The sequence below is a fragment of the Myotis daubentonii genome, chromosome 2, assembly GCF_963259705.1.
Source record: "Myotis daubentonii chromosome 2, mMyoDau2.1, whole genome shotgun sequence".
NCBI classification, from domain to species: Eukaryota; Metazoa; Chordata; class Mammalia; order Chiroptera; family Vespertilionidae; genus Myotis; species Myotis daubentonii.
In genome coordinates this window covers 195,640,265-195,662,427 of record NC_081841.1, presented here as the reverse complement: position 1 = coordinate 195,662,427, position 22,163 = coordinate 195,640,265, and the positions used below count along the sequence as shown (strand labels likewise).

At 40.5% G+C, this 22,163-nt stretch overlaps 1 protein-coding gene across 9 annotated transcripts in view; it reads right to left on the bottom strand.

The window, feature by feature from the left end:
- The window catches only part of SLC20A2 (solute carrier family 20 member 2), a 96,136-nt gene that overhangs the window by 31,742 nt on the left and 42,231 nt on the right, over positions 1 to 22,163 (bottom strand). For 8 of the 9 annotated variants that reach the window (XM_059685281.1, XM_059685284.1, XM_059685285.1 and 5 more), the window contains 4 exons: positions 10,261 to 10,812; positions 5,150 to 5,290; positions 3,781 to 3,866; positions 491 to 587 (listed from right to left, as the gene is read on the bottom strand). In XM_059685281.1, the coding sequence (XP_059541264.1) occupies positions 491 to 587; positions 3,781 to 3,866; positions 5,150 to 5,290; positions 10,261 to 10,549 (613 nt within the window). In that variant the 5' untranslated portion in view covers positions 10,550 to 10,812. Of the gene's footprint in view, positions 1 to 490; positions 588 to 3,780; positions 3,867 to 5,098; positions 5,291 to 10,260; positions 10,813 to 22,163 lie in introns of those variants that run through there. The other variant, XM_059685287.1, reaches the window with a different exon arrangement.

The following is a 22,163-nucleotide window of genomic DNA, read 5'->3' as shown; positions in this document are numbered from 1 at the left end:
AGTTTGCGTGTCATAGGTTCGCCATCACTGGTGTAGCTCCTAGTTGCTGGACTCATTGGTCTGACAGTTTCCAGCAAGTTTGATATTTGTGCTCTCGACCACACTGGCACGTCCCCTGGCATATCACCAATGTGGGAACACACTCACATGTGCTCCCAACCCTCCCCAGCTCAGGGAGGTGTGATGAGTTACTAGTAGATCCCGTTCTGAGACTCAGAAGGTGCAAGAAGCCACTAAGGCAACAGAGCTGGGTAAATGGCAGAATGGGAATTGCAATTTTCTTTTTTTAAACTTGAAAGTCTGTTCCGTTGTATTTGACTTATCTCTTGAGTATTTAAGACTAGCAAATGCACTTGCTGCTCTTTTTATGGTTCCATAATGACCACGAGTGCTGCTTTCCACTGTCACCCACATTCGTGCCAGCACCCAGCATGCCAACCGTCAGATGGTAACGCCCTGCCTGCTGGATGTAAGCCAATGGAATCCTTACCTGGTGCTCCCGTGTACATGATGGAAAACACATTTATTGCTATCGTAGCAGCATAGAACACCGGCAGGGCCCGGAGGCCATTGGGAACAGGGTCCTCCTGAGTGATAATGAGACAAAGTGAAAGGTCAGGACTCAAGAAGCATCTGGAGCCAACACAGGCAACAGGATCTAACACACTGCTACGCGAAAATCCTCCCACACTCTGCGTGACCAAACTGCTGGCATGGCACTGCCGGTGACCTGCTTCACGGGACAGCAGTGGCTTGGGCCTCTCTCCCACACAAATGCTGTTTCAAAGAGCCCACAGCTGTGTCCAGCAGACCCTTTAGAGCACTAGGATCACATAAGCTAGGACGTCAGATTTAGAAACAGAGAAACAGAGTCAGGTTAGGTCCGTTCCTGGGGACCGAAGCGCAGAGACTGGCATCTACTTCAAAACCTGTGACACTCACTACTCTAAGTAAGTTCAGGTTTGGTGCTATAACAACCCACTTTCAACAAATACTCTGAGGCTCGGCTCCTTGAGGATATCTGACAAGAGCCAAGTGACTTGAATGCCATGGCATTGCTATAGATTTTACGTCACTCTATCACACAATGCATTTCAGCTCTATCAAAATGTAGAAAGCAAACACATTACCATGTGCTGTGATTTTTTTAAAACTTCTCATAAGGTACAGTATTTATGCTTCAATTGTTAAAAGTTAAAAAACTGGCCCTAGCCGGTCTGGCTCAGTGGATAGACCAGCGGCCTGCAGACTAAAAGGTCCCAGGTTCGATTCCGGTCAAGGGTACATGCCCGGGTTATGGGCTCGATTTCCAGGTGGGAGGCATGCAAGAGGTAGCCAATCAGTGATTCTCTCTGATCATTGATGTTTCCATCTCTCTCTCCCTCGCCCTTCCTCTCTGAAATCAATAATAATATATTAAAACAAAGAAACTGTGGGTTCTTGATCTAATAAAACATGTATTTACAATGTTAGGGTTCTGGTACAACATCCCCTAAATCTATTACTTCAACAAGAAAGGTACAGCCGAAACCGGTTTGGCTCAGTGGATAGAGCGTCAGCCTGCGGACTGGAGGGTCCCAGGTTCGATTCCGGTCAAGGGCATGTACCTGGGTTGCGGGCACATCCCCAGTGGGAGATGTGCAGGAGGCGGCTGATCAATGTTTCTAACTCTCTATCTCTCTCCCTTCCTCTCTGTAAAAAACCAATAAAATATATTTTTTTTTTTTAAAAAAGAGTTTGTTGAACTCTCTATACCAAAAGAGACAGTTAAAAAAAAAAAAAGAAAAAAAAAAAAAAAGAAAGGTACAGCATATGTCTTAGGCTAAATAACATCTCAGAGAATATTAGAAATTTAGAGTTTTAAGCAAATATACAGAGTATTTTGGAACAAAAATGAGGGCTGAGAACTCCTTAATATAACACTGGCACATAGACGTTGCCTAAATAATTCAAAAAATGACTGATTTCTAATAGCCATGTAACATATTCGTACATTTATATGAATCTGCTACCCTCCGACGATAAAAGGAAGATATGATCTAAACATTGATGTGAGCTACAGGATGAGGAGAAGTAGAGACCATCTCAAAGATATTCACTGTCAAATGCAAACGCGTATGGGGATCAGAAAGGTTTGCAGAACAGTACACCTCATCAAGAACCTATTCTGGAATATCCCAAGCAGCCACCAGCATTTGTCAAGAGGCTTGAGTTGATAGTACTGAGGTGTAAGGAACAGTAAGAGCGGAGATAGGAGGTGATTCGACTGCCTGAGAGTCATGGGCAGATCAGGCGGATCAGGTAAAGAACAGCAAATATGAAGAACCAATGGGCAGGAGCTGGGACAAGAGGCACAGCAGTCCTCGCATCTTAAAGGAGCCGTGGCTGGACTGAAAACCAACACTGGGATGCTCAAACACTACTGCCTCGGATTCCCAAAATGCTGTTTTCCTGGGGATAACGGTTGCTAAAGAAAGACGCCCAGCCAGTAACTTCTGAAGGAGTGTACATCCTGAGTTCATAGTTTTAATTAAATCACATGTGTTTTCTCAAATAATCTATTCTTATAACTCACATGACAACTGTCTCATTGCAGCCTGTCTCCTTTCCTCCTCCCTCCCTCTCTCCTTCCTTTCTTCCTTCTTCCCACCCATTCATCTGCTGCCACCCACCCAAACTAAGTGAAAGAGACAGTTATGTTTCTATTCTCACAGAAATTATAGTAAAATAGCAAACAGACCACTAAGCAAGAAAAAACCCCGTACACCACGAGAGTGCAATGATGAGCAGGTGCACAGTGCTGTGGACATACAAGAGAGGAACCAAGCAGAAGGTGGGGTGGGAGAGGGAAGGCTTCCTGGGAAGTGACACCTGGAGGTTGAGTAGGAGCAGGAGTTTGCCAGGAAGGGATGGGTTCCAGGCAGAGGACATACAAAGGGTGAAGGCTAGCAGGCAGGAGGGGTGGCACCTTCCAAGATGTAAACCAATATTAGTATGGCGGGCACCCAGGAGAAGAAATGGTAAGTTTGCATTTATCCAAGAGAATGAGCCCTTCAGCGGAATACCAGACAATACCAAGGCAATACAGTGCATCTTTAAGCAAGAGCACAGCTGAAGGAAGGTATAATCCCGAGGTGCCCGGCCTGTGTGTAACCCAGTGATCCAGGCCTGCCTTAGGGCTGATCAAACACTGCACCAACCTCTTGACAGTCAGATAAAAAATGCAATCGATTTTTTTCTAGAATGCTAATCTCAGTAAGTTTTAATTTTAATCTCATTTTATTTCCAATAAACTACACTCCCAATAGGTGTATTTCCTTTTGAGGAAAGGAAAAAGTCAGTGTCTCAAGCTTGCTTTCTTCATTAAAACAAAGAGAAAGAAAGAAAACACCTTACATTTGGGAAAAGGAACTCTCTAGCTGTTTTTAGTAATAGTCAATTCAAAATCCAACACTATGTCACTCTATTCTGCTTCGCATTCAGGAAATGACTACCTTTCCTTTTTGAGGTCCAAGCACAATGCCTGGGACTGTAAACTCATGAACGCAATTACAGGGAGAGAAACAGTATTTGCAATGCTGGGTTCAGGGGTACCCCGGGTACTCTACCTTGAATCTTTCCTCCTATTTTATAGTAAAGTCTGATTCTAACTCCTGGGTGCAGTGCCTTAAAAATGTAAATATACAAGTATTCCTCTGCCCTCTCTCACAATTAATTTCTATTGAGTAGAGCCAAAATTAGTGCTCAAACTTTTAATTTTTAAAAACCAGCCTCACTTACCTTTTTTAAGATGAAAATTCTGATCAGTACAAACAGCACGCCAGACATGAAACCAGACAATAGTGGAGATATAAACCAAGAAGCAACTGAATAATTAAAAAAAAAAGTATAATGAATGCTGAAATTCTACGTAATTCAAGTCATATTTACATAATACAATTATAACAAATATACAGCATATACATTCATAAATATTCCTGGAATCACTCATCTTAATTCAACCCTAAGAAGCCCACTGCCCTGGTGGAGCTGACATGCACCCATGCACAGCTCCGCACAGACACAGGCACGGTCCCACAAAACCCAGCACATAATCCAGCAGGTGACCCCGCGAGCCCCTTCTGCCTGCTGTTCTCATCAGTCCACATGGAGACCTGGTCCTTGTTCCAACATAAAGGTGCTCTGAAAGGTGGGCCACCTTCCACTTCACTTTCTACCTCCAGCCTGAGACTGTCATCCTGACACGGCCTCTGGCCTAGTAGTTCCCAACTCTGGCTGCACATAAGAAACATCTGGGGAGTTTTCAAAACTAGCTACGCTCTGGCTCCACCCCTGGAATTCTGATTTAAAACATTTGGAATGGGGCCTGGGCACTGATATTTTAAAATTGCTCCCCCAGGTAATTCTAATGTGCAGACAGAGTTGAGAACCATGGTTCTAGAAGCCTGGGATCTAAACTGATTTTCCGGGCCATCTGAGTCACTGTTTGGAACTCAACCTAGAGCTCCTGAGATCACTGTGATTCTTAAAAGGACAAGCAACCCAGAGGCTGGAGATGGGGAGAGAGCATTTCTTACAATAGGCAGGTTGGTGCTTATGGGGCTGAATGGATTTCCCTCTTACCAAGAGCCAGGGCCAGGAAGCAAGCTGCCAGACCTCTTAAAACAGACCTGCTGAGCAGCCTACAGCTCGAAAGGAACACGAGAGCGCCTCCTCTACACAGGCAGACTGGGCCATTTCTTGACTGTAGTGAGGTCAATAACACTGGGCTCATTTCAAGGCTTCCCCATAACCATGAACTCCGACTCCTAGACACTAAGGGTACTTTCCTCATTAGGACCTAATTTCCCTCTGACTAGAGACTGATTTCAATGAGATAAATTTCTTTTCTGTTTGGGAACAATAGATAAATCTTGATTTTTCAAAGCTGATGACAATGTAACATTTCAAGGAGTGTTTGGAGGCAAAAAAAAAAAATTCTCTAACACATAATAGTTCACAATACAGAAATTTTAAGGAAAACTATATTACCCACATAGGTCTTCTAAACCTTAACATTTGAAGGAAAAATATAATTGCAACTTTTAATAAAACTTACGCTAGAGAATGTAAACTTTCCTTCTTATAGGTAAAAGAAAATGGCAATTACCAATCTTGACCAGCTCCATCCACTGCACACCTTTGGTGCCAATTGCAACAAGTGAGAATCCTATAGTTGCACCAACAATGCAGTGAGTTCCTGAGATGGGAAGTCTCAGGAAGGATGCAATCAGCTGCCAAACAGCTGAACCTAGAAGTGGAAAGATGAAAAAAAAGAAAAAAGTCAGGTATAAGGTACAGCAAGCATGTCAAACTCATGGCCCTCGGGCTGCAGGCAGCCCACAGAGAATATTTTTGTGGCCCAGCCAATCTAATGGTATGTAAGGAAACATTAATTTTATCGTTGCTTTTGTTCTATTTTATACTATACTTTTCTAAATAAACCTATGTTTCTATGAAAATTGAAGATTTTGCTTTTTTTGCGGCCCATGTAAACTTAAACCTTGTTTATTTGGCCCGTGTTAGCCTTTGAGTTTGACATGCTTGAGGTACAGCATCTCCAACAGCCACAAAAGGAAGAAATACAAATTACTGTTCTCCACAGCAACACCCATAGGGTTCATTTTCTGTGGGTGGTTCCTTTACAAAGCGCTAATATCACGACAAAATTACTCAATTAACTTGAGTCCAAGAAAAAGTCTTCAACACTGAAGGGAAATGTTCATTTATTTAAAGAAAAGTCTCTCGATGCCGGTTACTAACTGCCCTTGTCACATTTAGGTAAGGGAGCTGATAATGACCTTGCTCTGATGTGAAGTGTGGCCAAGACCAAGCAAGAGATTGAGGACTTGAATAAACAGAGAAACCAGGAAGGTTGCACATGGGAAAAGATTTCACCATAGTTAGGCCTGAATGTCACATAATGAGGAGGGCTAAATATCAGCTGTTGAATTAGTCTGTACACGAGAGCGTGTACCACCATGTTGCTTTTTCATTCTTGCCTCTCATGTGAGAAGGAACTATGATATTTAACCCAAAGTTGGGCCTCTGCTCTCAGCCCCTGCTGGAATGATGGGGCTTTGCCTTACACGTTCTCACGTCTTCTACTTCTTGGGAGTTAAGAGGAGCCCTTCGTTGTGGCTTTTTGTCCTTTTACCTCAATTTCACCACTCTTTTTCAGGCTTAATGTTTTTCTAGGCTATAGTTCAGATATTTTCATAAGCAGATCAGATTTTGCAGTGAGTATTAACAGCATCAGCTGGGAGGGATCACTCTCAACACAATTGTTGAAAAGTTCATATAGAGCTGAAGGGGACAAGGGTTTGGCGGATAAGCAGGCCCGTTATTAATCCCAAATGTTAATTCTGGAAATCTGGTTGCTTGGCAGCAGCAGCACTTTCAAGCAGATCCTTGGCATTTTCCTCAAAAATATCTGAGTTAACAAGGATCGTTAAAGGCTGCGCAGGTCCGTTTGTGAAGCAAGGCTGACAGCTGCTCCACGAGCACTGGGCATGCTGACCTTTGAGCTGCCCTGGGCTGCGGCCCCGTGCCTGTCCCTGAAGCGTGTGCTGGAAGGAGAAGGGGCCAGCCTGTGCTGCCTATCTGGTAACAAGGGCTCCCTGGCTGCGCCCAGGCTTCCCGGCGAGTAATTCCTTAAGCCTTCGCAGCTAAGCCCTGAGTTCTGCAGTGACTACATAGTTGTTTTAAAAATACAGCCAGAGTTTGGAGCATGTTTCACGGCATAGGCCACCCGTGGGCAAACTACGGCCCGCGGGCCGGATCCGGCCCGTTTAAAATGAATAAAACTATTGAGAAAAAAAGACCGTACCCTTTTATGTAATGATGTTTACTTTGAATTTATATTAGTTCACACAAACACTCCATCCATGCTTTTGCTCCGGCCCTCCGGTCCAGTTTAAGAACCCATTGTGGCCCTCGAGTCAAAAAGTTTGCCCACCCCTGGCATAGAACCAGAACTTAAAAAACAAACTTTATGATTTCTTTACCAAAATTAAAATGATTTAGTGATGTTAAGAGCATGGTATAAAGTCACCCACAAGATTGAGACCATGAGATTTTTTTTCCTTCCTGAAAGCTGCTGTCCTCTCTCTGGTTAACTTTATAATGTATATCCTGGAGCAGGAGGGTGTGTAAGGAAAGGTAGGGAGAATGAGCTGCCTGAGAAGGAAGAAGGAAAGACTCAGGAGGCCAGTGGGAAGAGTGAAGGAAGTGAAGGAGCAGCTGAGAGGAGGGAAAAAGGAGGCAGGTGTTTGCAGGGACCTCACAAAGTGAGAGAGGGTGAGAGGCCTCCCTAACCCCAGGAATTTCTGAAGGCATGGAGGATTACATTCATGTTAAGAAAAACAGTGAGAAAGAGAAATGTGTTTTAACCTAGAAAAATATATGTTAGCCTACAAAAAGGAAAGGGGTTAAGTACAGGATGCAGGCATAAGACAAAGCCTAGCAAATGTTGGGGGGGGGGGGCAAACGGGCATCGCTGAGGCAATAGAAGGGCAGAGCCAAGGTTCATGGTTACCATCGAGGCAAACAGGCAGGCAGGCATGAGTGAGTGCAGGCAGGGGGAAGGCTCAGTGGTTATGGGCAGGGACGGAGCCTTATGGGGAGTGTGTACTTCTTAGTGTGGTTCAAGGAGATGATGGCTTCTTCATGTGGGTGTGGGTATTTCTATGGCAAGGTGGTGGGTTTTGGATTCTCAGTAGATTTTTGGAACCATTGATTGTTTCATATTAAGTGGATTTTCTACTGCTTTAGTGCTGAGCTAGAGTCCCAAAAGATAACTTGGTTCAACAAGTTTAGCTAGCACTAACAATTTCTTCCACCCAACCAACACCACCACCACAACTCTATTGGAAAGCACAGAGACCCATGGGCTTAGGAAGAAATTTCTAAAAGAGAGAAGAGAAAACAAATAGAACAGAATAAAAGGACAGGGGAAGAGAGGGAGAGAAGAGATGGATGGAGAATTTAGAAGAGGAAGATTGAGATAATCAGGCATCTGAAGATTTGATTTTGGTCAATAATAATTATACCATCATCTTAAATTTACATAGCTCCCATTTGTAAGGAAACCAATTTTGAAAATCTATATAAATTCCCAACAAAATGGACTTTGAGATTCATGTAACCATACAAAGGAGAAGGAGGAGGGGGAGGGGGAGGAGGAGGGAGGAGAAGGACAAGGAGGAAGAGGTAGAAGAGAAGGAGAGGGAGGAGGAAGAGAAAAGGAAGGAAGGAAGGAAGGAAGGAAGGGAGGGAGGGAGGGAGGAAGGAAAGAAAAGAAAAGAAAAGAAAAGAAAAGAAAAGAAAAGAAAAGAAAAGAAAAGAAAAGAAAAGAAAAGAAGGAAGAACGAAAAGCCAACAAAACCAAGTTATTCCAGCAAAACCCCAAATTGCTTTGGTTAACCTAAATACTAGTTGGGGTAAGTATTCTTCATTCTTTCAGTAAAGAGCCAAGGCCAGGGGTGGGAAAACTACTGCCCACACAGAAAAGTAAGCAAGCAGTGGCATAAGCTCCGCTCACAAGACCTTCTGTTGCTCTGAGGCCCTCAGTGTGGCCTCACTAACAAGTCTCTAATAAGCACACCATTCCTCAAGTTTCATCCAGTGAAAGAAGAAATTTCGGTAAATATTTAATTTTATCAGTGTTTTTCTTTATTTCTCCCCTGCTTTCAACATATCTTGCCCACATCATCCGGACTGAAAAAAATCTTAATTTCAGGTCAATATGATTATGTCTTAGACATCTATCACAGCTACAGAAGGGTGAATTTTACAAGTAACTGTTATTTTTCTATGAGAAATTTCAATTTATCTGACTTTAATAAAAAATATATGCTCACTGAAGTTAAGATTCAATCAATACAAGAGCTGTTGGAATGAAAGCAATTGTTAACCTTACATCTTTAAAACACAAAATGTTCAGCTGAGACATAGGCACTCCTTAGCGTATGTTACCAACCCACTGCACTTAGTTGTATTTAATACCTTAGTACATTGGCCTGCTTCAGATCAAGTGCCTCAACAACTTCTCAGACTAACTTGCTGTAATAAAAAGATGATGGATTATCTTAAATTTGGCAAATCGTTTCCACATCCTGGGTGCTTAAACAATGCCAGTGACAATAACTAACTAGGAAGGACCTGTGAAATGTAGCTGCATTCTTGGTACACCAGCATCTTACCTCCTACTGCAGGACTCTTCCTACAGAAGGATATGTCCTGTTGGAAGCAGAAGGTGGTAGAATTCCTCTCTATCCCTCTCCTCCCTAACCAAATTACCGGAATGCATCAGCTGTCTGCTGTGCCGTCATCTCTACCTCAAGGCAAACAGAGAGAATCCCGTCAGCTGCACTCCAGGCACCTCTGCCTGAGTCTCCTTTTCAGCTGTAGCAAGGGCAGTGAGGGAAGCGCCCCCACAGTGCTTGGGTCTACCGTCACCTTGGGCAATGGAGAAATCCCACTGTCGGCCCAATCTCCCATTAACATACTTCACTGCCTTCAGCACTTCTCTCTCATCTAGACAACCTGAAACACCCACAGGTGGCATACAAATGACCATTTGACTAGAAAACACAACACGCATACCAAATGGAGCGTCCAGAGGTGGAATCAGAAAAGCAAAACAAAAGCCAACAAGAGGATTACAAAGGCTATAAAAGCCCAGAATTTCTTGAAACAAACGCTTACGATTTTCTTGGAAACTGCTCTAAAACTTAAACTGAGAATACAAGTTAAATTAATAAATATTGTTTTATTGGCATCCAAGTTTTCAAAAACAACTGCGTCCTAATTGATTAAAAAAAAAAGACCCATGAAAAAACAGAAATAAACCTTAAAGGAACTCTCTTAAGTAAATCTTTCAAAGACATTTTCTTAGACATGCTCACTATTTCTCTAATAAGAGCTGCCCTACAAATACCTTTTTCTGTACTTTATAAAAAGTACTCAGCTGAAATCTATTTTAACAACCAGGATTGCTAAACATTTAAGAACATGTGTTTGCTTAATATTTGAACACTAAACAAACATAATCAAATTAAAATGCAGAAAGCAAAAAATAAGACAATAGCAAAGTTAAAACATCAAACCAGTTTTTGCAAAGTTAAAGAAACAAACACATTTATGGATATGACAAAAGCACTATAGGGAAGAAGGCCAGTGGACACACTTCCCACAGGTATAAAGAATCACGTTACTTACCAACCATTGCACTAACTTCCCCAGCCATTAGTGTTTCCACTGTCTCGTTGTAGAGGTTCACATCAATGATACCTTTTCGAATGGTCTCTCCGACTTTGGCTCCCAATAACACTGAGCCCGTGGTTTCAAATATTGAAGCCAAAATGCACGCCTGCTTCAAGGTCACTACACCGGAGCCCACAGCAGTACCGAATGAATTGGCAACATCATTTGCACCAACAGAAAATGCCAATATAAAAGCTATGATAAAGCCTAAAATGACCATCCACAAATACCCATCCACGGCCATTTTGGAAAGTGGGCTCTGGGCACTTTTCTTTGCAGAAATATTTTAAATAAACGAAGCTTGAGGTTATAAACGTCGTAAGGCCGAGAGTTCTTGTAAACAGTGAGTTTGCTCTGGAAAGTGCTGGACAATGTTAGAGCCTGAACAAACTGCTAACTGCTGGTTTTCAAACTACTGTCAGTCCAGTTCATTTGGTTGTGTTCAGTCAGCGGTAAAACACATTCCATATTTTTCCTCCCAATCTGGGAAAGCTGTGATGTCTCCTCCTGTAACAGAAAGAAAACAAAAGAAATCAATTATCCTAAGCAACCTGTAACAGTTTGTTCTTTCATAAATAAATGTTTTAAGCCTACTAATGGGATCTAACTTTGGCATGTGACAGATCTAACCATAGAGCAACTCAAGGCAGATTATAATTAGGTTAACTAACTCTCCCCTCCAAAAATAGCTCATTTCTAGAATGTCAGGGGTTGAAGCATGCTTTATAATTACAAAACTGATAGTAAGCCTTAATGGGATAAGTTTTTATACAGTCTGGAAAATATATTTGGTCATTCTTTTCAGAAAAGAAAATTCTCTCAAATGAACAAAAGATAAAGAAATGAGAATTTATCGGTCTTGGCTGGGTAGCTCAATTGGTTAGAGTATCGTCCTGATATGTCAAGGTTGTGAGTTTGATCCTTGGTCAGGGCACATACAAGAAGCAACCAATGAATGCATAGATGAGTGGAATAGCAAATCAATGTTTTCTCTCTCTCTTTCTCCCTTCCTCTCTCTAAAATCAACCAACCAGTCAATAATTTTTTGAGAAATTCAATTATAAATTTTTTCAAGTGTATGAAATATGTAAAATTTTTTGGAAGAGTGATTACCAAATCTGAATCTGTGATACCACAGGGTGTGACTATCTGCCTACACATTTATGCATAAGGAGTGCGGACTTTGCATTATGACTGCATCGTGCGTGTCTGAAAGGAAGTTTCCAGGTTCTGGTACAGAGTCATCTGGAAGGTGACACAGAAGGAACAGAGAAAGCTGGTGAACAAAGGCATCCTATGAAAGCACAAGCCAGGGCATGTACTATTCCACTACTTCCCATTCACTTGGAGGAAAAGCCAGAGGCCTTGCCATGGCCTGGAAGACTCTCTAAAACTCCTCAGGGCTCTACCCCCAGCTCACTGACCTCAGCTCCTGTTCACCCTTTTCCCTTACTGGCTCCTTGCAAACATCAAGCACTCACTCACCTCAGGGCCTTTGTACCTGCTGACTCTCTGCCAGGAAAAATCTCCCCGACAGCTGCACAGCTCACCCTGCATGCTATTTAGGTCTCTGCTCAAATGTCACCATTCAAGAGCCTTCCCTGACCTTCCAAAAGAGCAGCCCCTCCCCCACACCATTAGCCATCTCTCTCACCTAACTTTTTTTCTCTTCTACTTATCTACTCATTCATGCATGCATTCACTCATTGTCTGTCTTCTCTCACCAGAATGCAGACACTTTGTTGAATTCACTACTGTATCTCCAGTACATAGAATAGCGCCTGGCACACAGTAAGCCATAATAAATTTGTTGAATAAATGAAGAAAGAAGTAATTAAACAAATGGAGAAAAGTATTGCATAGTCCTCATTCTGAGATGAAGAGATGTCACAAAATCAATATATCTGTGAAGTAAAAATGTCACTAAAAGCTTCGGAATTATAATATTCTATTATTATAGGGTATAAAATCTGTGTATTTTCTTTGATGGTAGTAGGCACATAGGAAGGTGACTGGCACAGTGTAATCCTTCATAAATGCTTGTTGAATTGAATAAATTACGCTTGTACACAATAGAATGATCAATGAACATCAAGGTTATGTAGGGGAATAAAAGCAGGACATAAAATGTTATGTACACTGTGATTATGGCAATGTTAAAAATGCATATAAAAAGACCAACAGGTAATATTAGAACAATAATTGAGTTTGAGTAGTGTTACAGACGATTTTTTCCCTTTTCTCCAAATATAGTTATGTGCTTTTCAAATTAAAATAATATATAATAAACAAAATAAACATAGATTGAGCATCACCTCTGTACGCAATGCTACAGGCAGACAGTGAAATGGAATGTGTGCACTATAGATCTGATTGCTTTCAAAGATCTGTAGCCTCTGCAATTCTGAAGAGTCAGATCCCAAGCCAGACAAACGCAGCCCACTCTGAAGGCAGAAGACAATATTCCACTGAAAGAGCGTTTTATTGATATCATGGGCACAATAAATCTATAAATGAAAATACAAAATGAAAACTATTTTGGGCCAACAGTATCTACCCTAAAATATAAAGAATTCCTGAAGAAATTTTGTTCACCAAGTTAGGCTGTCAACAAGGCAAATTAAGAACCTCATTCAACAAAAATTTACTGAGAATTTGTGATAGTCAGTAGGAATATAATGATGAGCAAGAATGGATGTGGTTCTGGCACATATGGGGCTTACAGTCCAGTGAGGGAAATAGACACTAATCATATAAACTCAATGCATGACTAGACACTGTGATAAGTACTACAAGGGAAGGAGGCACATGTCACACAGCAACATGAAAGCATAGCTGTGGGCAGGAAAGGTTCACCTGCAACCTAAGGATGGGGGAGTTAGCTCTGGGACTGCATGGGGCATTGCAGCCACTTCCCAGGTGGGAAGGAGCAGAAAGAGGAGAGGAGTCTGAAGGCAGGCCAGTATGAGGAAAACACGATGAAAGCTGGGGTGGGCCATATGGAAGCCTGTGGCCACCATGAGAACAATGGGGTGATGCTGAAGGGTTTTTAATCAGAGGGATGCTGTCCTGATCAGACTTTCATTTATAAAAGATTACTCTGGCTGTGACATGGAAAATGAATTGGCTAGAAGGTGAGAGTAAATGTAGAGAGACTAATTACGAGGCTACAGCATGGTTCAGGCACAAGGGAGGCCTTCCGGACCTAGGGTGGTGGTGGTGATGATTTAAGAAGGTACTTCAGCAGCTGAAGTCAACAGGACTTGGTGAAGGTTTACATACAGGTGTTGAGAGGGGATAGATGGTTATTGACGTGTGGAACCGGACTGAAAAATAACTGAGTGGATGTTTATCCCTTTTGCATTGTTTTTAGGTGTCAGGATGGGGTTGACCACAGGTTCACTTCAGACATGTTACACATAGACGTAAATCGCAGGCACACAGAAGAGAAGTGTGGTCAGTTGAGGCACCACAGCAGGTGTGTTCTCAATCCAGTTTTGCTTGGGGAAGGTTTTAATCATCTTTATGATTTTTGTGGCACCATTTCAGACCAGGGATCCCCTCTCCTACACAGATAATCTTAAATAACTTATTTCCATATCTGTATTCTTCAATTTGGCTTTTCTCCTTCACAGTCATACCCTCAGTAACCAGCTCAAGTCCAATAAGCACCTGGCTAAAGAAAAAGGCTTGTCACTTTTTTGAGACTGAAATGATTTCTACCTTGCATCGTATTTAGAAGGCCTGCTTTGTGTTACAAGTACAAGCACCTTGATTTTCTCCCCTTCCCATTGTCAAACACAAGCAAAATAAAACAAAGCACTTAAATAGCTACAAATCTGCTGCATAAAAAAAGACGGCAAGACTGCCGACACTGAGCTGGCCAGCAGACCACTATTCAGGAGGCCAGGATAGTAATCTGCCAGGACTGTGGATACCCCACATTCACAGGGGCTGAGGTCTGAGGTCTGACCAGGTGTGGCATCTGACAGTGCTGGTTGTTTGAAAGTAGAATTTTGAAGGTGGGTGATCATATCAGTAGGGAAAGATTAGCCTATTCAAGACGTTTTGCTGGGATAACTTGCTAACTGCTATCTGAAAGGAATAGAAAAAAAGCTAGATCCCTACCTCACACCAAAGCAAATGAAAGATTGAGATGTAAAGATTGAAACCTGAAGAGCTTGAAAAAATTGAAAGCTTCCTAACTCTCTCCTTCCCCTGATGTGAAAGCCCTACAAGGGTGGAATTCACAGGACTGAAGGTTACAAGTTATTTTTCAATGTTCAAATGCCACCAACCTCTTGCGTTTTAGGAAGAGGGACCTTAAAGTGTTTTGATTTATTATAGGAGGTACTGAGGGTTTTCTTAAGTTCTGTCTCCCAAACTTGTAACGTTCACAAAGAGCTTCACTTTCTTTTCTCAGGACCCTCATGCTCTCTGAACAAGCTTCTCAACTTTTGGTTCCACCCGCCATCGCTTCTGTTCCTCGGTCTCTGAACCAACTCTACTTCTCTCATCAGCCTACGGAGTGCCCTGTCAGGACTCTCAGGTGTTTATGGATTCTTTTCCTATAACTTCCTCTGGGAGCATCTGCTTCAACTCTGGCTTCTTATCAACATTAGGAATCTGAATGTTCAAGTGAAAACAAACATTCTCAGAATATTTCTAGACAGATATGTATATGGCTCAAAATGGAATGCTGCTGAGTTGTAAAACTTAATGGAAATTTATGCCATAAGAAGTTTGGGTGGGAGAATCTCTTCTCTCGAATGCTGCCAAAAGTAACACCCAAGGTGACCTCTCCAAGCAAACATACTAAGGAGATGTCTGTTCAGTTCTCCCATCAGCAGCCCCTCCTCTCAGCCTCAGATTCTAATCATCTCCTCAATTGGCACAACCAGTCCCAGACAACCAGGTCTGTAGTGAATTGTGGCTTAGGTCCCTGGGGGACTTGACGTTTTAAAAAACTGGCCCAGCCCTGACCAGGTAGCTCAGTTGGTTATAGCATCGTCCCAATATGCAACGTTGTGGGTTCGATCCCCAGTCAGGGCACATACGAGAATCAACAATGAATGCATAAATAAGTGAGATAACAAATCGATGTTTTTCTCTCTCTCCCTTCCCCTCCCCCAAGATCAATTAAAAAAAAAAAAAAACTTTAAAAAATAAATAAATAAATAAAGGATTGACCCATGGCCAGCCTCCTTTCCATTTGCTTCTGGCCTATGGGGATCTGTTCCCTGAGATTTCATGGACTGCCCCCAGATCAAGCCCACTCCCACACAGGAAGGGAAGGAGTCAGGACCCCCCACAGCAGACCTGGTGCTCAGAAATAATTTTCCAATTCCTCTCCTAAAACCCTCTAACATTGTTAAAGGGTGGCTTACACCCACCCTCTAACAACGTAAAACCCACTTTCATGGAAGCTAGGGTTGAACCGTGCATTCTGACAATTAGGTGAAAATATGAAGACACAGATATCTTTTCAATGGTACAATATAAAATCTAGTAACTCTGCTACATGTGAGTCAGCCTGATGACTCAAACATTAAAATTACTAGCTTTTCCTGATAATAATTAAATGAAGTGGAAGATTCAGTTTTGGAATTTTATTATTTGTAAAACAGTACAGCAGAAACAAAGTTGTATTTTTTTCAACATTCAGGTTGTACATCTTGTTGTAAGTAGTATCTATTAACATCATTCTTGAATAGCTCACAAAAACATCTACCTCACACTCTTAAATTTTAAGAAAATAACTGGAAAGTCATAGTATGTTTATATAGAGAATATTGAGCTTCGTATTTTCACACTAATGGTAAAAGATAAAAACATTACTAAACAGCTCTGAGATTTGCCTCAACTACCTTTAAATGGTAAACATATAAATATGCAAAGCAGTCTATGGGAACACAGGAGCCTGGAGGAAGGCAGATGACATTTTGGCTGAGAGAAAAGCAAGAAAGGAAGGGAGGGACAGAGAGGATGACAAGGGGATAGAAAGAGAGGCTGAGAAGGGGAAAGAAAATGATATCCAAAGGAAAGACAAGACAATCAAGCCACCTGTGAGCCCGGCTTACAGCATGGGTCACAGAGGCAAAAACCCCCACAGATAACAGAAGCAGGAAAAAGCAGGTTTACTCACTGAGGACAACCAGCACGAACATAAAGCCTGATAGTAAAGACATCTGACATCCAAAGTGAATAAGCCGCAGACTTAACTGTAAGTTGGAAAAGAAGCAGCAAGGGCAGTTTGCTAATTCACTGTGGCTCCTGCCCAGCACCGAATGTCCTTTTCTCTCTGCTGCTTAAGGAAAAAAAAAAAAAGAACATTTGTTTCTCCTGAATGGAGATGGGGAAAAAGTAAAGGACCTGCAGTCAGAAGCCCTGGCTCCATGCCAGTCCAGCCAGCTATTGGCTACACAACCCTGGGCAAGTCACTGAAATGACTCGTCTAAGAATGACAATAGTGTACACAGGGTGGCAGTTGTGTAAAGGTGCTAGCACAGTGCCAGATCACTACGTGATGACTATTATCAGTATTAACAGAGAGACCCCTGGGGTCAATCTCGGCTCTGCTACTAACTAGCAGTGTGACACTGGGTAAGTCATGTACACTCTGAATCCTGTTTCACCATCTGTAAAGTAAGGACAGTAATAACACATGTACTTTACAGGTTCATTGTCAGAATCAAATCTCACATAAGCAAAGTGTTTTCAAGCAACCGGAAGCTATTGATATCACTGAAGTCACAGGAAGAACTTACTAAGTTTCCAAAATCTTTCTAGTAGTTTGTGGATATATCCAGCCCACCTTCCTCTATGTACAAACTCTAGCCTTATCTTTGGTTAAAGACTGACATATATTATAAGGCACAGGAACTTTTTTGAAGGAAATGAAGCAGCAGAGAAAAGAAACTCTAAAAAGTGCTAACAAATAAATCACGCTAAATTGTAAAGCCACTTTGGAAAACAGTTTGATAGTGTCCTATAAAGCATATGCTTACACAAGCCAGCAGTCCTATTCCTAGGCATATATACCCCAAAGAAACGAAAACATGTCCACACAGGAAACCTTTTGTTCTGTACCTTGGATGCGGTGATGGTTACACTACTTTTCATGTGTGTCAAAACTCATGAAACTATATACTTGAAATTGCAAACTTTACTGTACATACATTATACCTCAATAAAGTGATTAGAAAGTAACACCTGTATATAAATATGTGAGGTGATGAATAAGTTAATAGATGGGAGGAAGCCTTTTGCAATATATACATATATCAAATCATCATGATATTATACACTTTAAATAACTTACAATTTTGTCAATTTTACATCAATAAAACTGAGGGGGAAAAAGAAAACAATATTGGTCATAAAAGGTAATATTCACTTTTGATATTTTTCCTTTCCTGTATTACCAGCATTGTCTACCCCTGGCCTCCAAGTTCCCAGGATAAATTATATTAGTTAAATAGTTAAAAAAAGAAAAAGAAAAGAAAGAGCAGTTCCCTTATTCAATGAAAGAATACTGTAACATGCAGATACAGAAAAACCAGCCAGTTCAACCAACAGAGCAAGGGCTCGGGGACAAGTTGTCACACCTTGTTTAAAACAATTGCTCAAGAAGCAAAGAGCAAAAACAGATCCATTAGAGGAGGTGGCTGACTTAGCACAGCAAATAGAAAATTCCTCAGACACAACTCTTCCAAGGTCAGAGATGAGAGAGAAAACCTGCTGCTGGGACAGGCTGCTGACCTCTCTTCGAACCGGGCACTTAGCACTTAAAGCTAAGCCTTCCTGGGGAGACAGGTCTTCAACATTGCCTCTGCAGGACCCAAATGGTAGAAACCACTTACTAAGCATCACGTTTAGGGCAAATATGAACACTTCAGCTGGAAATCACCCTACTATGGGGACCACGGATTGAACATACTTTACATCTGGACTTGTAGACATTTCATATACTAAAAGCTTCAAGGAGGTTCATTAAAGTAAATGAGAGTATGAACAAGCAATAATGTCACTGTGGTCTGCAACTCTGTTGACCAACTCTAAAATCAGTTCTGTAATGTTACTCCCCTAAGTATAGTTAGAAATAATTGAAAGAGTTTTAAGTAACAGCATTTATTTTCATATGGGAAAATAAAAACATTATCATATAATCATGAAAAAGAGGAAACTATTTAACTGTCCCCGGACAGGAGATGAACTATTATGTAGTCACTAAAATGGATTAACTGGAGAGTTTTCCTCACATTGAAACATAGTAATACTAAATAAAATTCAGTACACAAAATGGTACGTGCCATATAATTTCAATTGTGTTTACAAATGCACTGGCAATAAGACTCTACAGAAATATGCCCAAGATTAAGAGTGGCTCTCTCTAGGTATTCTTTACATTTTTAAATATTATCCAAATTTTTCTACCATGAGCAATTACCACTTTTATCATTAGGGAAAAAAAACACAAACCTTCAAAACTCAAAAACACTACAAAGAAAAGTATACTTTTTAAAAAGTTAGGAATGTACCACCAAAATATGCTTAGTTTTTGCTAATAAACACATGAAATTGTTTTGTTTTCAGCCTAGGCCTCTCAGACAATTCTTCAAGCTTACTATCTACAATTTAAGACTGAAAATACATCTTCTATTCTCTTTTTTTTACCTTATTTTTTCCCTTTCAAGAATTTCCCTTTGTTCTGGTGTCTGAATACTCAGTCTCAGCATGGTTTTAGAGCCTTCTATCATATTTCCACTTGCAGGATTCCATAGGTCCATCCTCAGTCACACTTGGTCTTTCTCTAGGATTCTTCCCTAATCTTCCTTATGCTTCACTTGAGGGTTGGCCATCCGGATTGAATTTAACCCAAATAATAAGAAAACGTCCTGATGGAGCCAAATACTTTGCAGGCCTTTTTTACTAAAACAGTATTTGAGGTTAATGCTTACAAGAAACAACCTATAACTTTTATTTACTCCTACTTTGGTTCACAGAATAAGAGGATCATAGAACATTAGAGTTTGAAGGGACTTGGAAGTCCTCTAATCCAATTTTGGTAATTTTGAAGATGTGACTGTCATAACTGAAAGTGTAAGTTAGATAATGAGTCCCTAAATGCATTATCTATTTACTACACAGGCGGTACTTTCACACTAGGAAGTGATGCTCCTGGTTGACATTCATCAGGCCTTCTTAACGATGCTAGCTCCTATTCTGGGAGTTGAGATTCCTTGGGCTGCTGGCCTAAGCTGGGGATGGGGAGGCAGAGACAACAGAGAAAGAGAAAAGGGAGATAAAGAGAATGGATTATTAAGAATGCTGCAGAGCCTTCATCCTTGGAAGTTTTCAAGATTAGATGGTATCTTTAATTCCTTTCCAACTCTATTCTCTACACCAACCAGAGACCACAGGATTAGGAAGAGGCAGTTTAGCCTAGAACAATGAACCACAGGATTGCTCTGTGGGGAGAGAGGGTGGAAATTACTGACCCTTTCTTGAGCAAGTGCAATCAACGGCCTTCATGAATTTATGAAACTCGAACAAACTTATTTTGGTCCTCTATCTAAAGTTTCCACTGCAGATCCTGTCGACTCAGCCCTTCAAAACCATTTTTTGTCTCCAGGCCTCATTCCTGTTATAATCACTCTCTCTCCTACATTTTTGTCATTCTGACATTTAAATTCTTTTTGGCTCTAAAGCATTTATGTTATTTAGATGTTTTCCACACAGTCTTTTGCTCTTTTGGAAGGCTTTATATGAATCTATTAGGTAAATATATTTTTAAAAGGATAAAGAAATAAAAAGCAAAAATAATTTAAATGAAATAAAGTTAAAAGAGATGATTTGGCCTGAAAAAAAAGAGAAAATTTAGAATGTCCTACACGAAAAATACCTTGTAAAAACTGAAAGACTGTCTCAGGAGGCATAGATGCTACTTCCCTGGAGATGTTCAAATAGAATTTTAATGACTGTATGATGAGTTATAGTAAGAAAGTTTTATTTTTCCCCCATTTTTAATATGCAATTCAATAACTCCACACAAAAAGTTCCTGTAAGGAAATACATATTAGACATTCTATCTAATTTGAAGATATAACAAGCAGTCTTTCATTATAATAAGAAAGGCCACACGCGGCTAAGAAAAAAACAGTTGTAACTGAATAGGTTGCTGCACACGGAAGTGATCTCCCACTGGCAATGTGGAATTACCTGCAGTAGAGATTTTTTAAATAGATATTACCACCTTGTTCCTTGGAGTGTTCTAGGTAAAACATTGCTTGGAAGCAAGGAATAAAACTAGTTGAACTTTATACATTTATTCCCACTCTAAGATAGAAATAGCTGCTACACATTTTCCCTTTCTGTATGCACTATAGATAGATTCCCCCTTCCCCAAATAGTCTAGGTAATTTTTTCCTGCTCTCATAACCAAAAATAGGTTAGTTTTCATGAGCAAATCACTTAACATCACTTCTATCAAATGGCAAAACTAGGATGACTTGTTCCAATTCTGTGCCCTTAAGTGTTGGACTGTTTGGCTCCATCCCAAGAGCTATATTAGGAAAATACTTTCCCTTAAGTCACAGTTTAAAATGGAACTATGTATCTAAACAGATATCTTGGTTCTTACATACATATCTGCCAATTGTTCCAATTACACTAAAAGCTCAATAAAAATATGAATGATACTTATAAAAACATTGATTCTTGATATTCTATTAATAGAACATTAATCTAAACAGAAGAGTTGATAGATGAAGATTATTATCTTAACTATTTTCCATGCTTAACTTATAGTCCCATATTTCTTGTTCTCATTCCAGAGGTGGTTAAGCAATAGTTCTTAGGCAGCAAAAAAGGCACCAGGGGGCAAATAATTATTAAATTGATTTAGTCAGACTTTTCCTTTTTTGCAATGTAGGGAAGTCTTTGAAGAGCTTCATCTGCAAACCTGATTCAATTCCACCAATAACTTGCCAAATTAAGAGTGTAAACAGTCTAAACAAGGCAATAAACCCACAAAATTTTTCATCAGATGGTAAGTCAGGTGAAAATTTAGTTCTTTATATCTTCCACTGAGACTACTGAAATGGAAATCTTTTTACTAAATTAAGAAATCGTAAGTATTTGCTTGTTATCATCACCTTGAAGAAACCATAGAAGTAAGTTTAAAAATACTATAAGAAATATAAGCCAGTTTATAACATTTCCTTGAAAATGATTTCCTAGCTTAGCTGGCATGGCTCAGTGGTTAAGCGTCAACCTATGAACCAGGAGGTCGCAGTTTGACTCCTGGTCAGGGCGCATGGCTGGGTTGTGTGCTGGATCCCCGGTTGGAGACTTGCAGGAGGCAGCCCATTAATAGTTCTTGTTCTCTTTCTCTCTGTCCCTTCCTCTTTGAAATCAATAAAAAAATATTTTTTTAAAAAAGAAAATTATTTCCTAATTCTGAGGGTATTCCTGGCCTTAACTCTAATGTATGTTTAAGATAAACTTTCTTGGGCAAGTCAGTAGCTCCCTTTGCCTGCTTTTCCTTTAGAAAACTTAAGAGCTAGGGAGGATGCTTGATGTGAACTAAAGAACTTTCTTATAATAACTAGAAAGCAGCCAGACACAAGAAGCTCTTTAGTAATGTTTGAAATCAATTAAGAGAAAGAAAAAGAAGTATGCAATAATACTCTTTTATCATTACCTATTTAATTACCTTTACTGGAGCTCTCATGTATGTGTATTTAAATTACTGTCCAGTGTCACTTTCAGCCCAAAGAACCTCTTTTTTAGTACTTCTTGTGAGACAGATCTGCTAGCAATGAATTCTGTTTTTATTTACTTTATAATGTTTTTAT